The 20,783-nt window shown below is 44.4% G+C and overlaps 1 protein-coding gene across 4 annotated transcripts in view; it reads right to left on the bottom strand.

Moving 5' to 3' along the window:
• The window catches only part of GNE (glucosamine (UDP-N-acetyl)-2-epimerase/N-acetylmannosamine kinase), a 34,251-nt gene extending 14,417 nt beyond the window's left edge, over positions 1-19,834 (bottom strand). The window contains exons 1-3 of one of the 4 annotated variants that reach the window (XM_080372719.1): positions 19,288-19,834; positions 4,427-4,635; positions 1,035-1,486 (exon numbers count right to left, since the gene is read on the bottom strand). In XM_080372719.1, coding sequence (XP_080228845.1) covers positions 1,035-1,486; positions 4,427-4,635; positions 19,288-19,338 — 712 coding nt within the window. In that variant the 5' untranslated portion in view covers positions 19,339-19,834. Of the gene's footprint in view, positions 1-1,034; positions 1,487-4,426; positions 4,636-8,983; positions 9,052-9,267; positions 9,527-10,047; positions 16,544-19,287 lie in introns of those variants that run through there. The other 3 variants (XM_080372722.1, XM_080372720.1, XM_080372721.1) reach the window with 3 other exon arrangements.
• Between the last annotated feature and the right edge of the window lie 949 nt (positions 19,835-20,783).

Raw genomic sequence — 20,783 nt, 5'->3', positions numbered from 1 at the left:
TTGAAACTACTGATATGAAAGCCTGAACAGTCAAGGCACAGAATGAGTATCTTAACACAAATTTCAATGCTATAATAAAACTCAAGGGAGTAACAGGAGGATCTAGCTCGTTATTTGGTTCTCTAAGCAAGTTTCATAACTTTAGAGACCACTACCTAAACCCCAGTGAACTCTTAACTTGCAGGCCTACCTCTAAAGCTTTGCAAGACTATACCAGGGTCAAGAGCCTGTTCTCATACCAGTGTAAATCTGGAATAACATGAAACCTCCGAAGCTGCTCAGGTTTTCTGTCATTTGTCCATCCTCAAGCAAAGACTTAATTCCCACTGCTTTAAAAAGTCAGTCATACTTAATACTACACAGATTCCATCTATGCATACATATATTCCAACTACACAGATTGATGTGCCATAAAGGAGATATCAAAGATAAAAAGCAGACAAAACCCCCCACTGTTAACAGGAATTATTTGTAAGTCAATGAATATGAAACACCAAAAGCCTTCGTTGCATATTGCCCTGCTGCAATGCATTCCTCAAAATAATGTTCATAATCTGAATTCCCTTTGATTTTGTTTAATTAGCCCTGAATGGCTTCGATTTTATTAGAATACATCCTTTATACCAAAATAATTACTCATATAAGACACTTCTGTTTTTAAATTGTTGAGCTCACAGAAATTCCCCATTTGAGGAGTTATTTTTTTGATTTGGCAAAGGACTAGATGTATCTACTAGGACAGATTTGTAGCTTTCCAGCTATGCATGGTAGCACACATAACAAAAGAAAAATAAATGTAGCAAGAAAGAAAAAGCAGATACCATACCAAATATATTAGTACTTTTGAGAAGCAGCAAGTTAATGCTTCATAATCATGTCCAATTAAGCAAACTTACTAGCAAGAAGCCTGTCTCTTTCTTTCCTGTACTTTTCTCAGAGGTACTGGTCAACAGATCCCACAGACTGATAATCTGGTTACCGAGTTTACCTAGTGTTGAAAGTTGTATGAAAAACATAAAAGGTGGGCTGCTCACCTAGCCACATGCGTATAATACTCATGTAGTCCTTATTTTTGGCAGAGAGAAGCTTGTCATAGGAGGGACAGCCTGCTAAAAGGATGCGGTCATGGTCTTCACACATGGCTATCAGGTGCTGCTCGGCGCTCCTTGTGCAGCACACGTGGTAGTGGGCCAGTTTGGTTATGGCGTGTCTGATAGAGTCATCAATGGTCCCACTGACCTCCCCGCCTTCAATGTGGAGAATGCGAATGTTCATCAGGGCTGCAGACGTGGCCAGGGCCAAAGCATCGAATCTGTCCCCATGAACTATCATTATGTCAGGTTTGAGGCGGTTCAGTACGTCCGGTAACTTGACCAACGCAAGGCCCACTGACTCCACCATAGCCGCCTCATCCTCGCCTCTCACAATAGTGTGCAGTCTTGTATGAATATCAAAGTCATCTTGCTCAATCATACGATAGGTATTACTGATGGTAAAACAGGAAAAGGGTTAGAATTCAATACAGCTTGGTTTTACAGCAACATAGCTTGACAAAACAACTGCCTATCAGAACAGTCATACTGGCTTTGAACAAAGGCCTGCTTACCACATCTGCATCAAGGAAGCTAGTTTTTAAGATTTCAACAGAATTTTGTCATCCATATACGGATGCTTCCTCATATTCCAAGCATCAAGTTTTTCTAGGCACCTTTAATGAGGAGCTTTGCTGGAAGCGTTCTGGAAATCCTCAGGAATCAAGCTCTTTGTTCAGGTGTTTGCAAAGCCTCTAGGACAATAGATATGGCACGATTTCCTTTCAGGAAAGGTATGTTGACTCCTCACCAATATATTGACTTTGTTGGACAGATATACAAATACAACAGATATGATGTAAAGCTGAGGCCTTTATGTTGAAGGAAAATATCCTGCAGCTAGCACCCATTTTTCAGATTTTGAATTTGAGCTGTATCAAGACTTACACACTCACAGATTTAAGGCATCACTGCACAAAGATGCCAAAAGTTCAAAGAAAATAGGCTTTTGCGCTAAGGAAAAAAAAAAAAAAAAGAGTTTTCCACACATGTTACCAGCTCCATTCCATAACAAGAAAATTAAAATAGTCCTTGAATACTGAGAATTGTTATTGTTTACAGTTATGTATTTGGAATATGCCAGATCACACATCTATATGACTATCTGTGTTCCACATTCAGTAAATCTGACCCAAGTAAGTCTGCATACTCTGGGTAGAGTAAGAGAGTAAAAACTCAGAAGTTTTCCAATGTTGTCTTCAATTCCACATTGTCTTATTCAAAGACGCTTTTAAACTGATTTAAATCGGGTTTAACTTCCATTAAATCCACTCTGCAATTCACATTCTACAAATGAAAATCTCGCAATCTGCAAGCTGATCAAAGATAGCAAAGACTATAAAGTGCTTCAGCTCAAGTAAAGAAGCAATCTCCATTTGACATTAACTACAGAAAACCCTATCTATTCAATTCTGCTCGCTGCTGTAACATACAAGATACGTTCCTACAAATAACTTGTCTGGTAGGTTTCTGGGTGTTTTTTTTTTTTTAGGTTTTTGGTTTGTTTGGGTTTTTAAAGGCAAATCTTTTTTATAGGACCGAGTGAAGTGGGTCAGATTTTTATATCATAAACTGCATTACATATTTTCAACTCCATTTACAATTACACTTCATAGACCTGCCTTTTTCCCTACTATGTGCATTTGTACCAAAAAGCTTTCTTCTCTTTTCTTCTGTATTCTTTTTCTTCTGTATCTTTCCCTTCTGAAAGGTCAAAATCTAAGGAACAAACAAGATTGTGTTCTTGCCGTTTTGTTTCTTCTACCATCCTCCAAGCATTTCAGTAAAAAACATCTCACAGGATCACTATCATTTCAATTCTGCTACTGTTGATTACCCTACTCAAATCACTAGAACACATACGCTTTAAGGATCCACTAATTCTCTAGGATCCTCCAGGACTGAAGGGCTATGTCCCCCAAAAACCCGCAGTACCAGGTTTTAAGAACACTTGCCACAAAGCAACTGACAGCAACATTTGTCAAATCATGTTTCTTGCTTTGTGCATTACAGTTATTGTAATTATGTACATTACACATAATACAAACAATACCTGTTTACATCAGACAGACAGGTACTGGACAGAACTGGAAAAGTAGTATTTCATATTAATTTGTACAAGTCTTGCAGACAGCAAAGAGTTCAGGACTGTAGAAAAATCAGGGCCATCATTCCCCTCTTCAGCAAATGAAATGAGGATTACATTGTTTCTCCAATCAGGATGTAATTCAACATGCTAACCTGGCAAGAAATTCCATTGGCATTTTTTGTTTGTGTTTTTAAAAATCAGGTTAGTTTTGTGGTGTTGAATTCACCTCAGTACGTTATTAGACGGAAAGAATGTCCAGTACAAAGCAAGGAACAGAGCACCACACTGAGAAAGGGCAGCAGTGGAACTTCCTGTATTAGTAGTTTGAGGTAATGTAACTTCCTCACGCTCTAACTTATAAAGTGCCAAAATTTCCCATTCGAAAGTCCAAAAAGTCTCTTTACTTGAAGATACGTATATTCTAAAAGTTCAACAATGCTGATATGCTGCAAGCCTTATGCTCAAGTCTGATTTTGACTTGCAAAGTAAGCATTTTCTGATCTATTTCACCCCATTTTTAAATGGGGTGAAAAAAAACCCCAATCTATTTTTATGCCAAATTTGGCAAATGCAGCCTGACAACATATGCAGAGCATATGCACCTGGGATGTGGGAAGTCCTTCTAAAAGAAGGGATTTGGACCAAGATATTCTGTCCTCCCAGGCAGGTGATCTGACTGCTTCCTTACAGCGTCCAGCAGAGGGGCCCCTATCAGTTGGCACTCTCTTCTGCCAAACCATACCTAACAGATCTACCAGTTATTCATTTTGTCAGAAAGAGACAATGACCCTTTCCTTCCTCCACATTCCTGGAAGTAAGAACTAACAGTATTCCCCTGGGTTATGGAATATTTAAGTAGTTTTTCCAATAACTGTGCAAAGCAGAAGAGCTGAAACTTAAAATGACCGAAGGTTATCTTTTCTCTGTGAAAATTAAAAACTGTAGGGCATTTCTTCGGGATATCTGAATGAAATGAGTTTCTCACTTATAGTCTGTGATCCTGCTGAAGATCTTAATTACAGCATTTACACAAAATCTTCCTAAAATTCCAAGACTGGTTGAGAAAACCCCCAAAATACAGAGCCTCAGAAGAAGCTGCAAAATGAAATAAAATCTGAAAAAAATACATTTAAAAATGTGCTGTGTACATTGATGATGATGACAAGGGTTTTTGTTACCTAACAGTCATGACATTATCACTAACACCCCAAAAGCAGATTGGCAGAGACACAGAAATTCACCTTACCCATAATCATCAATCAGGTGGGAACCAAGCACTACAACATCAAGCTCAAAGAACTGTGGTTCTGCCTTAATACCGAACATAATGGGAGCTAATTTTGAGTAATCAGCACGGTTACAAGTAGCAACACAAACACGAAGTTTGTGGTTGTTTCCATTCTTCTCCATGACTTCCTTTTGCTTCTGTTTTGAATGATTCTTGAAATACACCTCCTGAAATAATAGGGGTAGGGGGTATGGGGAGAAGTAGCGTTAATTAATTATCTTTACAGCAAGTAAGTAGTACACGTCATGAGCAGCATACACAAGTGCAGCCCAGAATTGTGGACACATAGTACCTCATCCACTGATAACAGACAACTGATACCTTACAGTACCTATCATTAGAAGATTTTAGAAAAGGTCTGGTTTATTATTTGTTTTTAGTTAAAACTCAGTTTTAATACTTCTATTTATATAAATAATATATAAAAATTCTGTATGAGCAATATTTAAGTATTATGAGGTTTAACTGTTAGTGAAATTGCTTTTCCCTGTTCAGATGGAAATGTCTCTAGAAGAATTAGTGATGCCTTAGTAAATGAAAGAAAAAAAGTTAAATCGCATATTCCAAAACTACAGAATGGAACAAACTGCTACAAGATGTATCCACTGAGACTCTGTAAACAAAAAGAGAAATCTTTTGCCAGAGTCAGTTTACAAGTCCGTTAAACACGTTTTGGTGAGGAAAGAGAGTTAAACATTGACTTCTAAATTCTGCATACTGTTTTGCAGGCCAAAGTACATCAAGATATTCAATAATACAATATTAGGTTACATTAGACAACTTTTGGAGACTAGTAGACAAATAAGGCTGATGATGATCCGGCATTTTGAAGGCTATTAAAAAAAGGGGGGGTTTCTGATGACAGAAACTCAGTATTTTTACAAGCAACATCAACAGTTACTGTAACAAGATGTTTTCTCCAATCCAGTCTTACAATTTATTTAGTATCTGATTAAACTATGTAATAATTTTTAATGTCTACTTATCCTCTGTTTATCATTTTGCCTTGCTGTTTTTATTCTGGGTTATTTTTTTCATTTAGCAATTGGAAAAAAAAAACATTTTAGAGAAAAAGAAAAGCCTATTAAAAAAACGACAGAGCAGTAACTCCCCCAAAACAACCCAAATTTCCCCTCCCCCCAAACAGAAACTACTAAGATGGTACTAGAGGTTATCAAACTGACCAGGTATTGATCAGTTTTTTGCTGTTCTTCTGAAAATAACTGTATTTTAAGGAAGTATCATCTTTCTGGCATGAAATCTAATGTTATGTCAGATTTTCACTCCAGTTTATTGGCAAGTAAACTTTTTCCAGATTAATGTGGAAGGATTGTTCATCTCTGACTTGGAGCACTATCAATATCTCTGCTGGTTTTGACAGCTAGCAAAGCTCTTTCTGAGCAGCTGCTATGCAATCATGACAACATTGATATCCAATTTCATGCTCCTTTTATATTGCCTTTAATTTTTTTCAGTGAGTTTTTAAAAGAAAGGTTATTGTGACATCCCACTCTTAAGAAATTTACAAAATTCAGCAACTTTTCAAAGATTTCCCTGTTCGTATCACAGATTAGTTTAGGTTTTATCACACATAATAAAACAATGTTTTTGTATAGTAGTAATGTTAGAGTGATCGGGAACGTATTGTAAGTTGTCAAAGGTCACGGACATTTCTAGTCTTCACTTACAATCCATTACAGCACTGCAAAACTGACTTGCGGTGATGGTTTTTCTAGTTTAGCTCTTAACAACCATGATTCCTAAGAGAGTTTATACTACCTTTCAGAATAAAATTGAAGTGGCAAAAAGTAAAGACGGCTGCCATGACGAAGCTCATTAGAAATGGCACTTCTCATTTATTCAATCAATGCAGCTATGGCTACACCCACCAACTTCAGCAGAATAGATACAGCCTGAAATTTCAGCATTTGATTACTATCATGACAAATTAAGATGAGTTCTATGGATTCAGCCATAAAGTAACAGATTATTTGGTTTACACTGAGGCCCTTCAATTTAATTTACATTTGACCGTTACTTCAAATAACTAATGACTGTTTTAAACTTCCAAAGGGTCAGATGATAATCCTTCAGGCAAATTAATTATTTCCTCATGCTGAAAACATCTGCAGTTATGTGTGTATATGATGGCTGTTTTCATTTAATCTTGCCATTCTCTTTGTCCACCAGGCTTGAAATATTTTAAATCTATGTAAGAAATTCAGTACCTTATTTGAAAATTTAGAGACAGTACTTTGCAGCATTTTAAATGCTGTATAAAGTTAGATTAGAAAGCATGTTACCCTGTATCACAAAGTGAATCCTGAAACCACATTAGCTAGACTCAGATCAAACACAACCACTGCTTTCTCATTTCTGAAACAACCTCTTTTTGGAGATTGTTCTCAGCAGGACATACTGTCATTACAGATGTAAAAACAGCCACTAATTCAAATAAAATCACGTTCAAGACGTGAAGGCTGCTTCTGACATCCCTATATGCTTATCTTTGAAACTGCATGAATAACGTTAGTATAATTAGAAGCAAACCTCTAAAAAACTCTTCCAAGTCAGCCACTGCTGTATACATATTCTATACAACATAAACTGAGAAGCCAAAGTAAAAGTGCATAGTAAGAGAGACAAAATGAGCTTAGCTGAAGTCTACTTACTCCAAGTTACCTGCCTGAGCTAGAACCATCACTTCCCCTCTGACAAACCAGTTATCTTTTCATTTATACAAAACAGGCTGTTAACCACCAGAACAGTTTCTGTTCTTGATCTTCAAGCAGCATCTAAAATTCTAGAACCTTACAATCCAAATTCAGAAAATACAATCTCCTAAAATAATAAGTCTGTAAGTTGTAACAAACAACAGCAACAAAAAAATCTCATGGTTCACTGTAACTACAGATCTACCAGAACTGAACCACTAGACCATACATCTTTCTGGCCACGCAGATCTCATTTAATTACAGATGCTACTGGCTGCAATAATGGTCTCCTGAAATAACTTCAGAAGCAAATGCGGAGATACTTGAAAGGTATGTGAACTGACCAGAATCAAGAGCAATTTGTGCTGTATGTGCCTTTCAACTTCTGTTAACAGTAGGTTTCAGTAAGCCCCAAAGCACAATTATTTTTAGTACTGCCTCAAAACTCTGTAACACAGCAGTTTCAAGAAGTTGCAAGTAGGCCACACACAGGCCTTAGTGCAGACAGAGTTTTCCTGTTGCTGTCAGTTTTAACGTGTTTCTTCTGAAGAACTAAAATATTTATCCTACCAAAAGAACTGAGAAGTGCCAACTACATGGGGAAATCTACCACTAATTAAACCAGTTTATTGTTTTTCAGGTCAAGTTGGGTGATGATTTCCAAAGAAACAGGTGATGTACTGCTACATCACAGTTTAAAGCCAGACAGCATTCTATCTTGAATCCAACCTATGCTGCGCCTGTAAATGCAAAAATAATTCAACAAGTAATGGCAAAGTCCTTTCGACCATTAACAGCGCATTCCTTCCAGTAAAGCTGAAATGTCCTAGTTACATAATTTTGTTACCATTACTATTTTAGAATTTATTAACAGGTTTTGCAGGCTAAACATTCCTTTTCAGAACTGTTCACTGAAATTCTTTCAAATAATTAATCACTAACAGTTGCCTCTTAGTTTCTAGGTGTTTGTATACCAAGTTTGATCTATGCAGCTGTGTCTAGTCTGGGACCTTCCTGTTCCAAGGTCTACCTCTTCCACCTTGCTGGGACAGATAATCTTCAGCAGAAAGGAGAAGAAACAAAACAGTGCTCCAAGAAGGACTACCTGAAATAATTAATCTTTACTTGTTTTGGTCTACTGCTCTTCCATATCCCATCTTAAAGCTTTCAGACTATTAGAGGTTAAAGGACTTTTTAAGGCTGGGGGGTTCTGGGCCAGGTTCTGCAGCAACCAAGTAGATACTACTTCTGTTAGCAGTCTCAGGTGCGTGTGACGCGCGCCCCTTTATTAGTGTTTTACAAATGATACCACTTGTATATTCTGCATTCACTTTTCTATCCAAAGAGATTATTTTCAAAATCAAAGAGCCTGGAATGCTGCTTTTTTACAGTCTCTGCACATGCCTGTGTGCTTGTGGAGCCATTTGACCTTCCCAGTTTCTTCGCTGTGTGGTACACATATAGGTTACACTACCCAAAACTCTCCCCACACCATGTGCAGTACGTGTGTTCATGTGGTGGCACCCTTCTGTGCCCGTGGAACGCGCGCCGGTGCAGGTGACCACTGACAAAACCAGGTCCCTCAGCAACCCCCTCGAGCGCACCAGCGCCAGTGGGAGAAGCGTTGTATCACCCGACACATCTGCTTCTTCCATCGCCCTGCGCATACATTACGCCACGCTACGGCGAGAAACCCCCTCCCACCGCTCCGCCACGAAGGGGGCCAACCCCCCCTCCCCACCCCCACCCCCCCTCGCTTGTGCGTACGCGGGATCGCCCCCTGCGCGCCTCTCAAGCGTACCGATGCGCCTGTCACCCGGGTGCACGGCCTGCCTTTCCGTGCCCGCTTTCTGCCACCCCTGCAAGCGACACCCCCGCCGCACACCCCGCCCCCCCCCCCGCCCCAGCGAAACCGCTCGGGCCGCGCGACAGCCGGGGCGCGCGCACCCGCCGGCGGGGCCGCTTCCTCCGCGCTCCCGCACCCGCCTCGCTGCGGCAGCCCCTCCGCCCTCCCCGTCTGCCCGCACGCACACACCCACAGCCCCGCCCGCCCGCCTCACGCCCCCGCAGCAGGCTCCCGCGCACCTCTCCGCTCGCCGGGACTACGGCGCCCTGCATCACCCGCCGGCGCGGACGCGCACACACGCCTCGGCAGCGCCGCTCAGCCCCGCGATGGGCACCGGCCCGGCCCGCCCCGCCGCCCGGCCCAGCGCCCCGCACCCACCCCGCCAGCCGCGCCCCAGGCGCATGCGCGCCCACCGCCAGCCCCGGCGCCGCGCCGCACGGTACAGCCGGCAGGCGGGCAGGCAGGCGGGCAGGCAGGCGGGCAGGCGGCTTCCCGCCCCATGGCGCCCCGGCGCGGCCACTGGCCGCTCTGCGGAGCTCCCGCCCTCCCCGCCCCTCGCCGCCAGCCGGCGCCGCACGCCTCTCCCTCCCCGCCCCGCCCGGCACCGCGGCCTGAGCGGTCCCGGTCCGTCCGGGCGCCCAGATACCTGCGCAGGCCGGTAGGGCCTCACTCCGCGGTCACCTCGCTCCGCGGTCACCTCGCTCCGCGGTCACCTCGCTCCGCGGTCACCTCGCTCCGCGCCGAGGCCGCCACGGTGGCGCCGGAGCCCAGGGCATCAACGCCCGCGCCGGCACGAAGGCCCCGCCCCGCCTCGGCGGAGGGCCGGGGCAGGGGCTGCGAGGCCCGGCGGAGCGGCGGGCTGGCCGCGGGCTCTCTGCCGGCCTGCCGCCGTGCGGACGGGCCCCGCATGTGCCTGACGAAGGGGCGAGCGCGGGGCGGCCCGTGGCGGTGGCTGCGGCGCCCTGTGCCGGCAGGCCTCGTCCCGGGGCACCGTGCCCTGTGTTAGGGCAGCCTCTTACCTCGGTTTATATAGGGAACGAACCGATGAAGCATGCGACAAAGCAGTTGGGGCTGTTCAGTGATCCCACAGCCTCTGCGAGGATTACCGTCACGTTAAGAGTTTTTAAAATGAGGGCTGTCGGAAAACGGCGACCTGTGAGGCTACCCGTGGGAGACACAAAGTGAGGGCAGACAAAGCGAGCAGCCCACAGCGATGCGAGGAAGGAGGTGGTGGCGTTGTGTTGCAGGCTGCGAGGAACCACAGCCCTCTGCAGGCGAGAGCCCTGCCCGTAGCTCAGGAAGTTTCTGGGTGTGCTGCGGAGTTGGATGACTCTGGTATTTGTTCAGCCAAGAGTGCCAGCACGTCCTTACATCCTGTTGACTTCATGCATGCAACACAATCAAGAAAGCTGTTAAGCCAGCTGTCAAGTTATTGCTGATCACCTCTCTTTCAGTTGATTGTATGTGTTTTGTTTTCTCAGACTGGTTGTGTTTTGGGGTCAAAGTGGTCTGTTATTAGTGACATTACTGTGACTTGGATCCTAGTTCAATACCCTAGGCACTGTGTGTAAGAATAGCAACCTACGTCCACTACATTTTGCTACGGAAGCACCTAAATAAAGTGTTTTGGTATCTGGTGTTACACAATCCTAGTAAAATGAGAATTCTTCACCCATTTTTCTCCCTCTGATAGATGTCATATTTGTGTGGTTGAAACCTGACTATCGAATGTGGTAGGGCTATCCATCTGACCAAGCCTCTGCCACATTCAGCTGTTTGGTATCTGCACACCAACACAGTTTTTCAGTCCAGATTGTGTCTTTGTTCATCCGTATCATAACTGAGCTGTCTCAAATCCCTCCTGCTTTTGCCCTCTACGTCTCAGAAGAACTAGCTTTAATAGTGACTCTTGTGCCTGAAATACCTAAAAGTAAATAGATGCAGGGAATAGGAATGGTTGTATTCCTGTCCTTTACTAGAGAGAAAAAGCTGACTTTTCTAGTAGTTACAAATATTTGTTTCGAAAGGTTTTGAGGAACAAATACTGAAGTCTTCAACTAAAAAAATAAAGATCTTAAACAGGAATTACAGCAATGTAATTTAAAGAGTAAAGTAAAAAAGCTTTAAGACTTTCCCCTGGGGAATTTAAAGTTCTGAACTGTTTCCCAAGAGAGAGAGAATATCTTATGGTGACATTCAGAAAGTCTTGACAGCTGTGATCCAGTGAGTCATAGCTCCTCAAAGCCTCAGTCTTTTGAGAATACACAACCACTTCTCAAATTACCAGTGATCTTAACTTGAAATGCTGAGCAGAGGTAGTAATAGCAACTGGAAGGGACCCACTATTTCAGGGTCAGCAACAGCCAGTCTTCACATCTCTGACCACATCTTCCTTTCTGGCGAGTATCAGATCCAGGTTTGCATTACCCTTGCTGGCTGATCTGGCTGCTGTGCTAAGAACTTGTTCCAAGACACACCAGAAACCACCTGGACTCTGCACACTGCTGTGTTCTCCTTCCACAAAATGCCAGGGCCATCTGCAGTCCCCAGTGAGGCCCAGGCTTCTACATCCAGAGACTTCCTTGGGGTGCTTAGGTTCAATTTATGTCCCACTTCAGTTGTTTTCATTGTTCTCTGCATCACTAGATTTTCTTTATGCATATTGCACATTGCTCAAGAACCTATGTGGATTCTGGACATCTCATTGTAAGTCAGTTTGTATTGTTTCCTGTAAATGCTTTCAGGTTATGGTAAACTCACCTGTACGTCTACAGCTGGTTTCACTGAAACAAAATGCTGAGGAAGAGCCTGAATCAAATTTGAGCATGAGTGTATGAAAGTGTGTATGCATTTACAAATGATGAATTATACTACTACTTATAAACCTAGAAGCAACTACACTGAGGGTTAATTATTCTTACAACAGCATCAGTGCATCTCTTCATGTGTTTTCTCCAGAAATGTTCTAATGGTGTTTCAGCATCTTGCTGCAGAAGGGGGAAAGTTTATGCTCCTTTCGGCAATTTCTCCCCACCAAGAACTCACATATTACATAAACAGGATAAAATTTATCTTGTGTAACTAACTGAGCCCTGCTGGAGAGACAAATTCTCTCCAGAAAGATGAGATAGGAGCAGAAGCCTCAGCCCATAACCTGCCAGCTCTAGTCAGCCTTATGCTTTGCTGTTCAAAATCTCTTAACGACATCCTGAAGATGGCCTCCTGTCCTTGTCAAGCCCTGAGGCAGTACTGGGGCTCACTAGAGGAGTAGGGGGTCTCAGTGTTCACATTAATTCATTAGCCCTCTCCTCATCAAAAAGCTATGCAGAAATAGTAACAGCCTTTGAGGGACTAAACAGATATTAATACACAGTGTCGGGAAATGCTGGAGATTAGGAACTTCTTTCTAGAGAGGCCATGTTTCTTAAGATTTGAACAGAAGGACCAAGATCATCTGGTTTGGTTTGCAGCTGGCTCAAAGATCAGACTGGAAACCCATGCTGAAAGAGGTGAAAGTTGCAATACTGTGGTATGACAAGGGATTTGTCAGTGTGTGACTATGTCCGGGAGATGGATAGTGTGGACAGTCAGTCAATAGCACTGTGATTGTCTGCACCGGGGCTAAGCACTGTGTTACTTCTTCCCTCCTGAAAGCAAATTAATATGTCTTTTAAAATCAACATCTGCATGGGGGAGAGCTTTAATTACTTCTTAACTCTTCATTTACACCCATTTTATTTGTGTCAAAACCTGTTGCTGAGTGCAAGAAGGTGAAAACTTAGGGTAAGGTTTTCAAAAGCAACTAGAAGCAGCTGTCCATGTAAATTCTGTACTGTTCAGCCTAAAACACTTGAAAGCAAGTTGAATTTTAAAGGTTAGGGTCACAGTGCTTTCAGTAGAGCAGGTTCTTCTGACACAGCCAAACCAGTAACTTTTGAAGATTCTGGCTCCACTGTGAGTATCCCTTATAGGAAAAGACCAAGTAACACATAGTACATGATATAAGGAGAATATAAACAGATACACACAGTAGAGAAAGCATAACAAGTTACTACCTTCCTGCATTTTCCTGTTTGTTCTTCCCAGTTAAAACAACCAGGTGAGCTGTGCAGATAATAGTAACTGTAAGCCACCACAGCAGTGGGTTAGCTAGCCCAGTCACTTCATTCAGGGCTTGCAGCTTGTGTGTGATGTTTCAGAGAAAGGGAAGAGGTGGAGAATAAAACAGTGACATAAATGCTATGCAAAGGGAAATTTGGGGGTTTACGCTCTCCTCACCACAACATAGATCTCACATCTTTGCTGAGTGTCTTATGCTAACACAAAATGAGGAGCTGCATGTAGGCAACATTGTTAGGCATAGAATTCCTGGCCAAGGGAGAGGAAATCCAAAACCATGTGAAAATTTAGTTCCTTGTTTTGGGGTGGATATGTGCCCAAAGAAGAGCAACAAAGCTGGTGAAGGGAGCTGTCTTATGAGGAGCACTGGAGGGAACTGGGATTGTTTAGTCAGGAGATAAGGAGGCTGAGGGGAAACCTTATCATTCTCTACAACTACCTGAAAGGAGGTTGTGGCAAGGTGGTGTCAGTCTCTTTTCCCAAGCAGCAAGAAATAAGACAGGAGGAGATGGCCTCAGGTTGCACCAGGGGAGGTTTAGATTGGATATTACGAAAAATTTCTTCATCTAAAGTGTTATCAAACACTGGAACAGGCTGCTCAGGGAAGTGGTTGTGTCACTGTCCCTGGAGGTGTTTAAAAGACATGTAGACGTAGCACTTAGGGATGCAGTTTAGTGGGGACTTGGCAGTGTTGGGGTAACAGTTGGACTTGATGATCTTAAGGATTGTTTCCAGCCTAAATTATTCTATGATTCTATGTTAAAATCAGGTGCAGTAAAGCCCCAGGTAACCAGCAGAGTTGTGAATCTCATTGAAACAACTAGGAATGAGCTAAAAAATATCACAGGATTTTCTTTAGAGCTGCCAGTGTTCTACAACGGATTAACAGCCTCTTCTTTCTCACTGTAAAGGTAGCACATGCTGATGTCTGGTATATTGCAATACAAGACCATTTCCCTATATCCTATAAAATTTGAGTCATTTCTAGCAAGAGTTGTAGGATGTGATAGAGGCATGGTATGAAAAGCAGCCTCCATTCTCGGGGATTCCTTGGTCAGGGGCAAGGAGGTGAGATAGGACCCATCTGAAACCCATGCAAAGCACTGGAAAAAGTGCTGGCAACCTCAAAAGGATTTTTTTCAGTTCATTCAATCTCCAACAACAATCTTAATTTCAGCTGAAAAAAACGCCAACCCCACAAAACTTTTCTTTCCCACTCTGAAAATAAAATAGTGGAACTGACCCACTTCTTGCCATCATTATGTGATTCACTCTGCTTGTGTGATCTGCTTAGTCCTTCAAAATGTCCTTCGAAATTTACTTGGATTAAAAGCTTTTAAGGTTATGGTTTGTCTGTTGTTTCTGAAGCTCTACTCCTTGTTCAGTTGATTGCAATTGCTTATTGTTGACACACATCAAACATCCACTGGGGAATATGATACGGTTCACCATACCCAAGCTGGTTTGAAACCAGTTGGTCTTGAACAATGATGGCAGCCTAGGCTGGGGTTGATTCTTGGGGTGGAATTCTTCCTCTTACTGTGCTGATGCTTGTGCTGGGCATTTGAACCCCTGATCAGTATACAACATGGTTTGCTTAGAACAACTCGAGGTACGTTCAAACAGGAATGAATAGAGCTGCTGTACATACTCAGAGTATTTGGACAAAAGCCAGCAAGAGTCAATTTGATTGGAGGGGGTCTTTGCTAGGTAAAGCAGTGGGTAAGTTTGCCAAATACCAGATCCCCGTCTCCACCTCAGCTACAGGTGGGAGAATTATTTGTTACGCATACTTGGTCGAGGAAATCATGCAGAAGAAACAGCCAAGTTACCTGGATGCAAATGACCAGGAAGCAAGTTCTGATCACTTTGGGCTTTTATCACAGTAACAAATTCAAAAGGCAAGTTTGCAAGACTAAGCTTAATTCTTTATGCAGCTTTCAGTAGGAGCTAAACCTATGTTGTTTCTGCTTCTTTCCTACTGTATTATCACAATTTTAAAGATGGAAGATACTAAAATTACCGTGTTCCAGTAGTGCTACAGTTCTAATTTTGTGTTCTGCCCTGCACCATGCAGCCCTCTGCCCTCACTCCAATCTTGCTTTCAGTGGGTGCAAAGAGACAAAGGGTGGACTGCGTTGTCTGTTCAGTGAGAAACATCTGTGGATGTGGGTCTGCGGAGGCTTGTGAGCTCTAATAAAAGGTGCAAGAGTTGTGCTGTCTCAAAGCAGGAAGTCCAGCAGGGAGACGCTGGGAGAAAAGAAGGGGTGGAGCCAGAAATTATCATCTAGTGGTAAAACTGCCCAATTTTTCCACTTAAAATTGGCATACAGTGTTGAAAAGAAAGGTAAATAGCTAGCACTAAGGAGGAATACTACAGCAAACTCTGGCTTGTTTTACTAAGTAACTTCTGTGTAGTGAACAAGTCTAGCGGTTCCCATTTGCTTTTCTTGTCCAACTAGTACCTCTTTTTTACATTTTTCTCAACCTTTCTGAGGATCTTTGGCATCCTACCTGCATGCAGCTGTGTTTTCAATGTGGCTGTGGCTGAAAAATATTTGAACTATTATGTCTCTGCTGGTAATTCCTAATTTCTAATTTTAAGGGGTACTAATTCTACTACATAATTTAAAAAGATATATCTGTTAAGCAGAGATGTATTGTTAGGACTAAAGAATGATAATAGTAACCATGTATTTCCATTTTGTTTCCGTATTAAAAGGATATGTTTTGTGTGTAGCTTGTTGACTTTTACTTTGGCTATTAACCGCACTAAGAAAAAACCTGAAAGAAGACATGTGATTGTAAAGATGGTTACAGTACAAAGCATATAGTCAGTTTGCAGTGTTAAAGAGATGAGGAAATTTTGAGAGACAATATAAAATAGGCAAAGAAGTGTGGCTGTAACTGTTCACTAAGGGTATATATGAGTTATTCAAATGTCTTGTTTAAGCATATGACTTTTAAAGCAATGTTAAATCCTAAACTATTACATGGCTATTATAATTTCCTGAAACAATTTCAGATTTTTTATTTGAAGAAGCTTGCAGGATTGTAATGGAAAGCTCAAATGTCTGTCAAAAGTATTTTTCTTCTGTATCAGGCATCACACAGAAGTATGTCTTGGGTTTTAATTCTGGGTCAAGAATAAAGTGTCCTCATTTTTTGTTTGGAGTATCTGTAGCTCTTATTTTCATTACCAGTAACCTCCAGAGACAGTTTTGTTTTTCCAAACATAAAGCAAAAGGCAAGGAAATGTAGAAACAAGCATACAATTTTAAGAGGTACTATCTCTAAAGAGTGCATAGAAAGCCTTCAACTAACAAAGCTTTTGTAAATGTGCTTTACTTGGACAGGCAGGCATGACCTTGTAAATGATGAAAAGCAAATGTTTGGAGTTCAGGATGACATTTAGGAAAGAAAAAAACCCAACAACCACATGTTAAATGGCCATTTACTTCTTTCCTTCCTTCTTTTTGGTACTTATCTGGAAAAAAAAGTCACATGAAAAGCATCTGGGTCGGGTGTTATTTTGGCTTAACCTTCAGGGTAGTCTAATTCTCTCAGCTGGAGTTGCTATTCATGTTCTTTTATTAAAGGTTTAATTTAGTACTAGAAGTTTTAATGAAAGATGGTCCAGAATTACAAAGAAATAAAAGCAACTGCTAAAATATTTCCTAATTTTGCAGGAAGGGCAACTCTCCTGATAGATGTTCTGACTTCAGCACACATGTCCATAGGCTATGCTGAGTCCCTCTGGGAAGACCATACACCATCCATTATCCCAAGGACTTAGGAGGCTACTCAGAATCATGTGGTTACAGAACAGTTTCTGACTGGCCTGGCTGCTAAGGCAGTATTTATTAGAAATTCAGCCTGAATGTCCCTGCCATTTGACTAGCGAGACTCCATGTTGTGAGAGGTTCTCCGTCTTTTCCTGTACTTTCTGAAAACTCCTCATGTGTCTCTGAAAGGCAGTTATGAAATACTGACATTGTGTATCATGCTCTCACACCTGTATTTTCCCATACAAAGTTCTATGTTCCATCTCAGTATTTTATAACGGAATTGGAAGAAAAAGAACATGATTTTCAAAAGGACATTTTGTATTTTCAAAACTAAGTACTTAGTGGGAACATCACTATGACTGGCTTCTACCACATGAAATCATGCTGTTTTATGGAAAAAATAACAGGGATCCTTGACTCTGCCCTAGTCTCTTTTTTACACAACCCATAAAAATCCCCTTTCCTTGAGTAGCACAGTGCTGAGGGGAATCTCTTTTCCTTCATTATTTCCCCTAGTGTGAGCTGCCAACCTTCTTACTAGCTGCTGGTAGACTTGTCAAGTATTATAAGCAAAAGAAGCAATGCAACAGAGGTGAGAAAACTTCTGGTAGAAGAGCGGTCCCAAATCAAAAAGTCCATTTAGTTTTTCCTTACAAACATGCTAATGTAAAACCTCAGAGGATATGCAAATGTTCTATAGTTTTCATGAGCACCCTTGGTTTCCTTAATGTGAATGGGAAGCTTTGTTAATTTTCACTTCTGTCCCTAAGCTGGTTTACTTTTTAGCATCTGATGTACTGACACAGTGGTGTCACATTTGATCTTAAAGCACCAGAAGGAAACAGTGCTACAGGAGGGCAAAAAATGTTATTGATTAATTTCTTAGTTAAAAATCAGGACAACAAGCAGTTTCCAGTGCTTGTTGAAATGTATTTCTTTAAAGCCTAAACCTGAGTTCTAGATGGATGTCTTTACTGGAGAACATATAAGGTGATGATACTACTCTCACCTCCACACCTGGAGCCAAATCCGAATTCAAAGCTGGTTGGGAGGCAAGAGGGAGGATATGCAAATAAATATTTCAAAGGAAGAGGTGTTTCCAGCTGACATGGTAAGACATTCAGATTCGAATGTGACAGGCCTTCTTTGCGTAATAGGAACATGTATCTTGCTTTGTATTTTGGCAGACATCACCTCTGATGCCTTTTCTGCACCCCTTCCGCATGCAGAGAGCCATATCCCCTGGTAGCTTGAAACACCTGAAAGGCAGCCACAAAACCTGCTCTACAGGTGGCAAAGCAAACAGCCTGGGGCAACAGCACCAGCAGAAGGACTTCTTGCAGTGGGAGTGTGCTTGCCAAGGGGCAAGGAATCAGGACCACCCCCGGGGGCACTGGCTGGCTCATCGGTCCTCTCTCTGTTCTCTTTCAAACCTTTCTGGATCTGCTGTCCTTCTCCCGGCTGTATGCCTCTTCTCTGCCTTTCCTTCAACGTTGCATTCACTTCACTTGTTAGCTGAATGCCTTCTGACAAAACCTACCTAAAAAATTACCCCATAAGCTCAAGCCCCTTATTACCCGGCCTACATTCACGTCTCTTCTCCCAACGCCTGCACATACCCTGCTTGGATGTGAACATCTGAGGGGCCATGCCTTTCTCCCCGCCGTGCCTGTACAGCACATGGGATGGTGGGTCCGTTCCTCATTGTCACGGGTACATCAGCAAAATGAAACTGAATAATAATCCTAAAACCCTGCCACCACCTTCTAGGTAGTACCCCAACATTGGCGAGTCCAAACCTTATCTCTCGTCTCCCAAATAACGGACAAGGAAGTGACAGTGACGAGGCACAGAGCGCTAGCTTCGGGAAGGTCACCAGCACCCCGCAGTTGGCTACGGACTGAACAGCGAGGAACCCGGGAGCGCGGATACAAAGGAGCGACCCCCGAGCACCGCTCCCCGCAGAACTTCTGCACGCCCAGCGCGTCACCGGCGCGGCCGCAAGCCGGCACGTCAGGCGGAGGAGCGGAGGCACGGACAGGTCCCGCACCGGCCCCGGAGACGGCACCTGCCGCCGCCCCGCGCCGACCGGGGTCCGCCGCCCGCCCGGGGTCCGCCGCCCGCCCGGGTGCCGGCTCAGCGCCCCCCGCAGCGCTGCCCCGGGGCAGCCGGCAGGACGCTGCCTCCCCCGGGAAGGCGCGGGCCGCCCGGCCGCTGCCCGCCGCCCCCGCTCGCCGCCCGCCGGGGCACGGCCGCTGACGAATGGCAGCCCCGCAGGCGGTCCCCCGCCCGCACCGCCGGGCCCTCCCCCCGCGGGGCCCGCCCCGGCGGCCAGCGGCGCCGCTGACTTACGTGGGGGCCGCGGAGAGGCGGCTCCCGGCGCGGCGGCGCGTTGGTCCCCATGGCGGGCGGCGGGTGCCCGGCGCCCCGCCGCTGTCCGGGCGCTTCTGCCGCTGACACGCCGCAGCCGCCGGGCAGCCGCGGGAGCGGCACCCGGGGCCGGGGCCACGCCGGGCCCGCCCCACGCCGCAAGCGCCGCCTCCTCCCGCCGCCGGGTGGGGGCCGCGCTCGGCCGTGGAGGGCGCCGGGGGTCGAGGGGGGCCGCTGCCGGGCCTACCGGCTGCTCGGGATGAGGCCGCGCCGAGCCCGGCGGGGTCGTCAGGCGTGCGGGGGACACGGCTTTAGCACGGCATTTGCAAAGGCCACACCGGTACCCCGGGGGGGCAACGTGGGAAACGGCGGCCCGTACCCGCGGTGCCCGTGTGCTGGGCGGCATGGCCTCCTCGGGCGTTTGGGCCTCGGGGAGCCATTTCCCTGCTGGGTACCGCTGCGCGCACAGCAGCGCGGAGGCAGAGGAGGTACCGGCGGCCTCGCTGCTGCCGACCCTACGCTCTGCGTACCACCAGCTCGCACCGATGACACCTTGTGGTTTGAATGTTGCCGAGGCTACCCAGATCCTTTCAGGACATGAACCACTAGCTGCCTCAAGGCAAGGAGCTTGGGAAGCACATAGGGCACCTGCATCAAACGAGGGAGCCTTCCGGGCGCACGTCTGGGAAGACAGTAGCTGCCAAAACTTCAGAAGTCTGATTCCAGCTTCTTCCCTTCATATACGCCATTTCGAGTCTGTGTCTTCCTGTGGCTTCTTTGTAGCTGTTCCTCTGACCGCTTTCAGGTCCCAGGACCTGCAGGTTTGCCCTGTCCCAAGGGAGCCCTGCAGTTGCCCTTCTCACACAGGACCCTCAGCTGCCATAGGCACCTTTGTGATCGCTGACTTGTCATCTTGGGGTACTTGCAGTTCTTCGTAACTGTCTTTCGATACCCAGTATGTGGGCCTTAGTGTTTGCAGAGAGATCACTTGTGTCCAGCCATTCTCTCCTTTCCTGCTTGTTTTTCCTGAAACAAGTGCATTCAGCATAATGTACATTTATAGCAGAAGCACCCCAGTAACCAAGTCAATGTGCAGCACCCATAAATTTTACTGACTGGCTCTTCCTCTGTGACCAGATTTATACCTATACACAATTCAAGAATAGCCACCGTGACTATAGCTGAGATATTTTTTTAACTGGGGATCAATTTGCTATGCTGATGTCGGTTTTAATTCATCCCTATATAGTCATGGCAGTTTATAATTTTGTGTAATTTTGTTAGCAGTGTCTTTCTAGCTGCTCATTTTATCCTGTTATATGTCTACAAGGCAGGCTGCTAAATAAAGCATCAGAAAAACAGGAAAAAAATAAAGCAGCAACTGAAGACTTGAAGAGGATGGGCATGTGTAGAATTAGAGGACCAGGAGGTACTTCATGAGTTTGCTGTGAACCTTATATTGTAATTTTTTCCCATTT

Source organism: Falco punctatus (assembly GCF_963210335.1).
Source record: "Falco punctatus genome assembly, chromosome: Z".
Taxonomy (NCBI): Eukaryota; Metazoa; Chordata; class Aves; order Falconiformes; family Falconidae; genus Falco; species Falco punctatus.
This window is presented reverse-complemented; position numbering and strand designations above follow the sequence as displayed.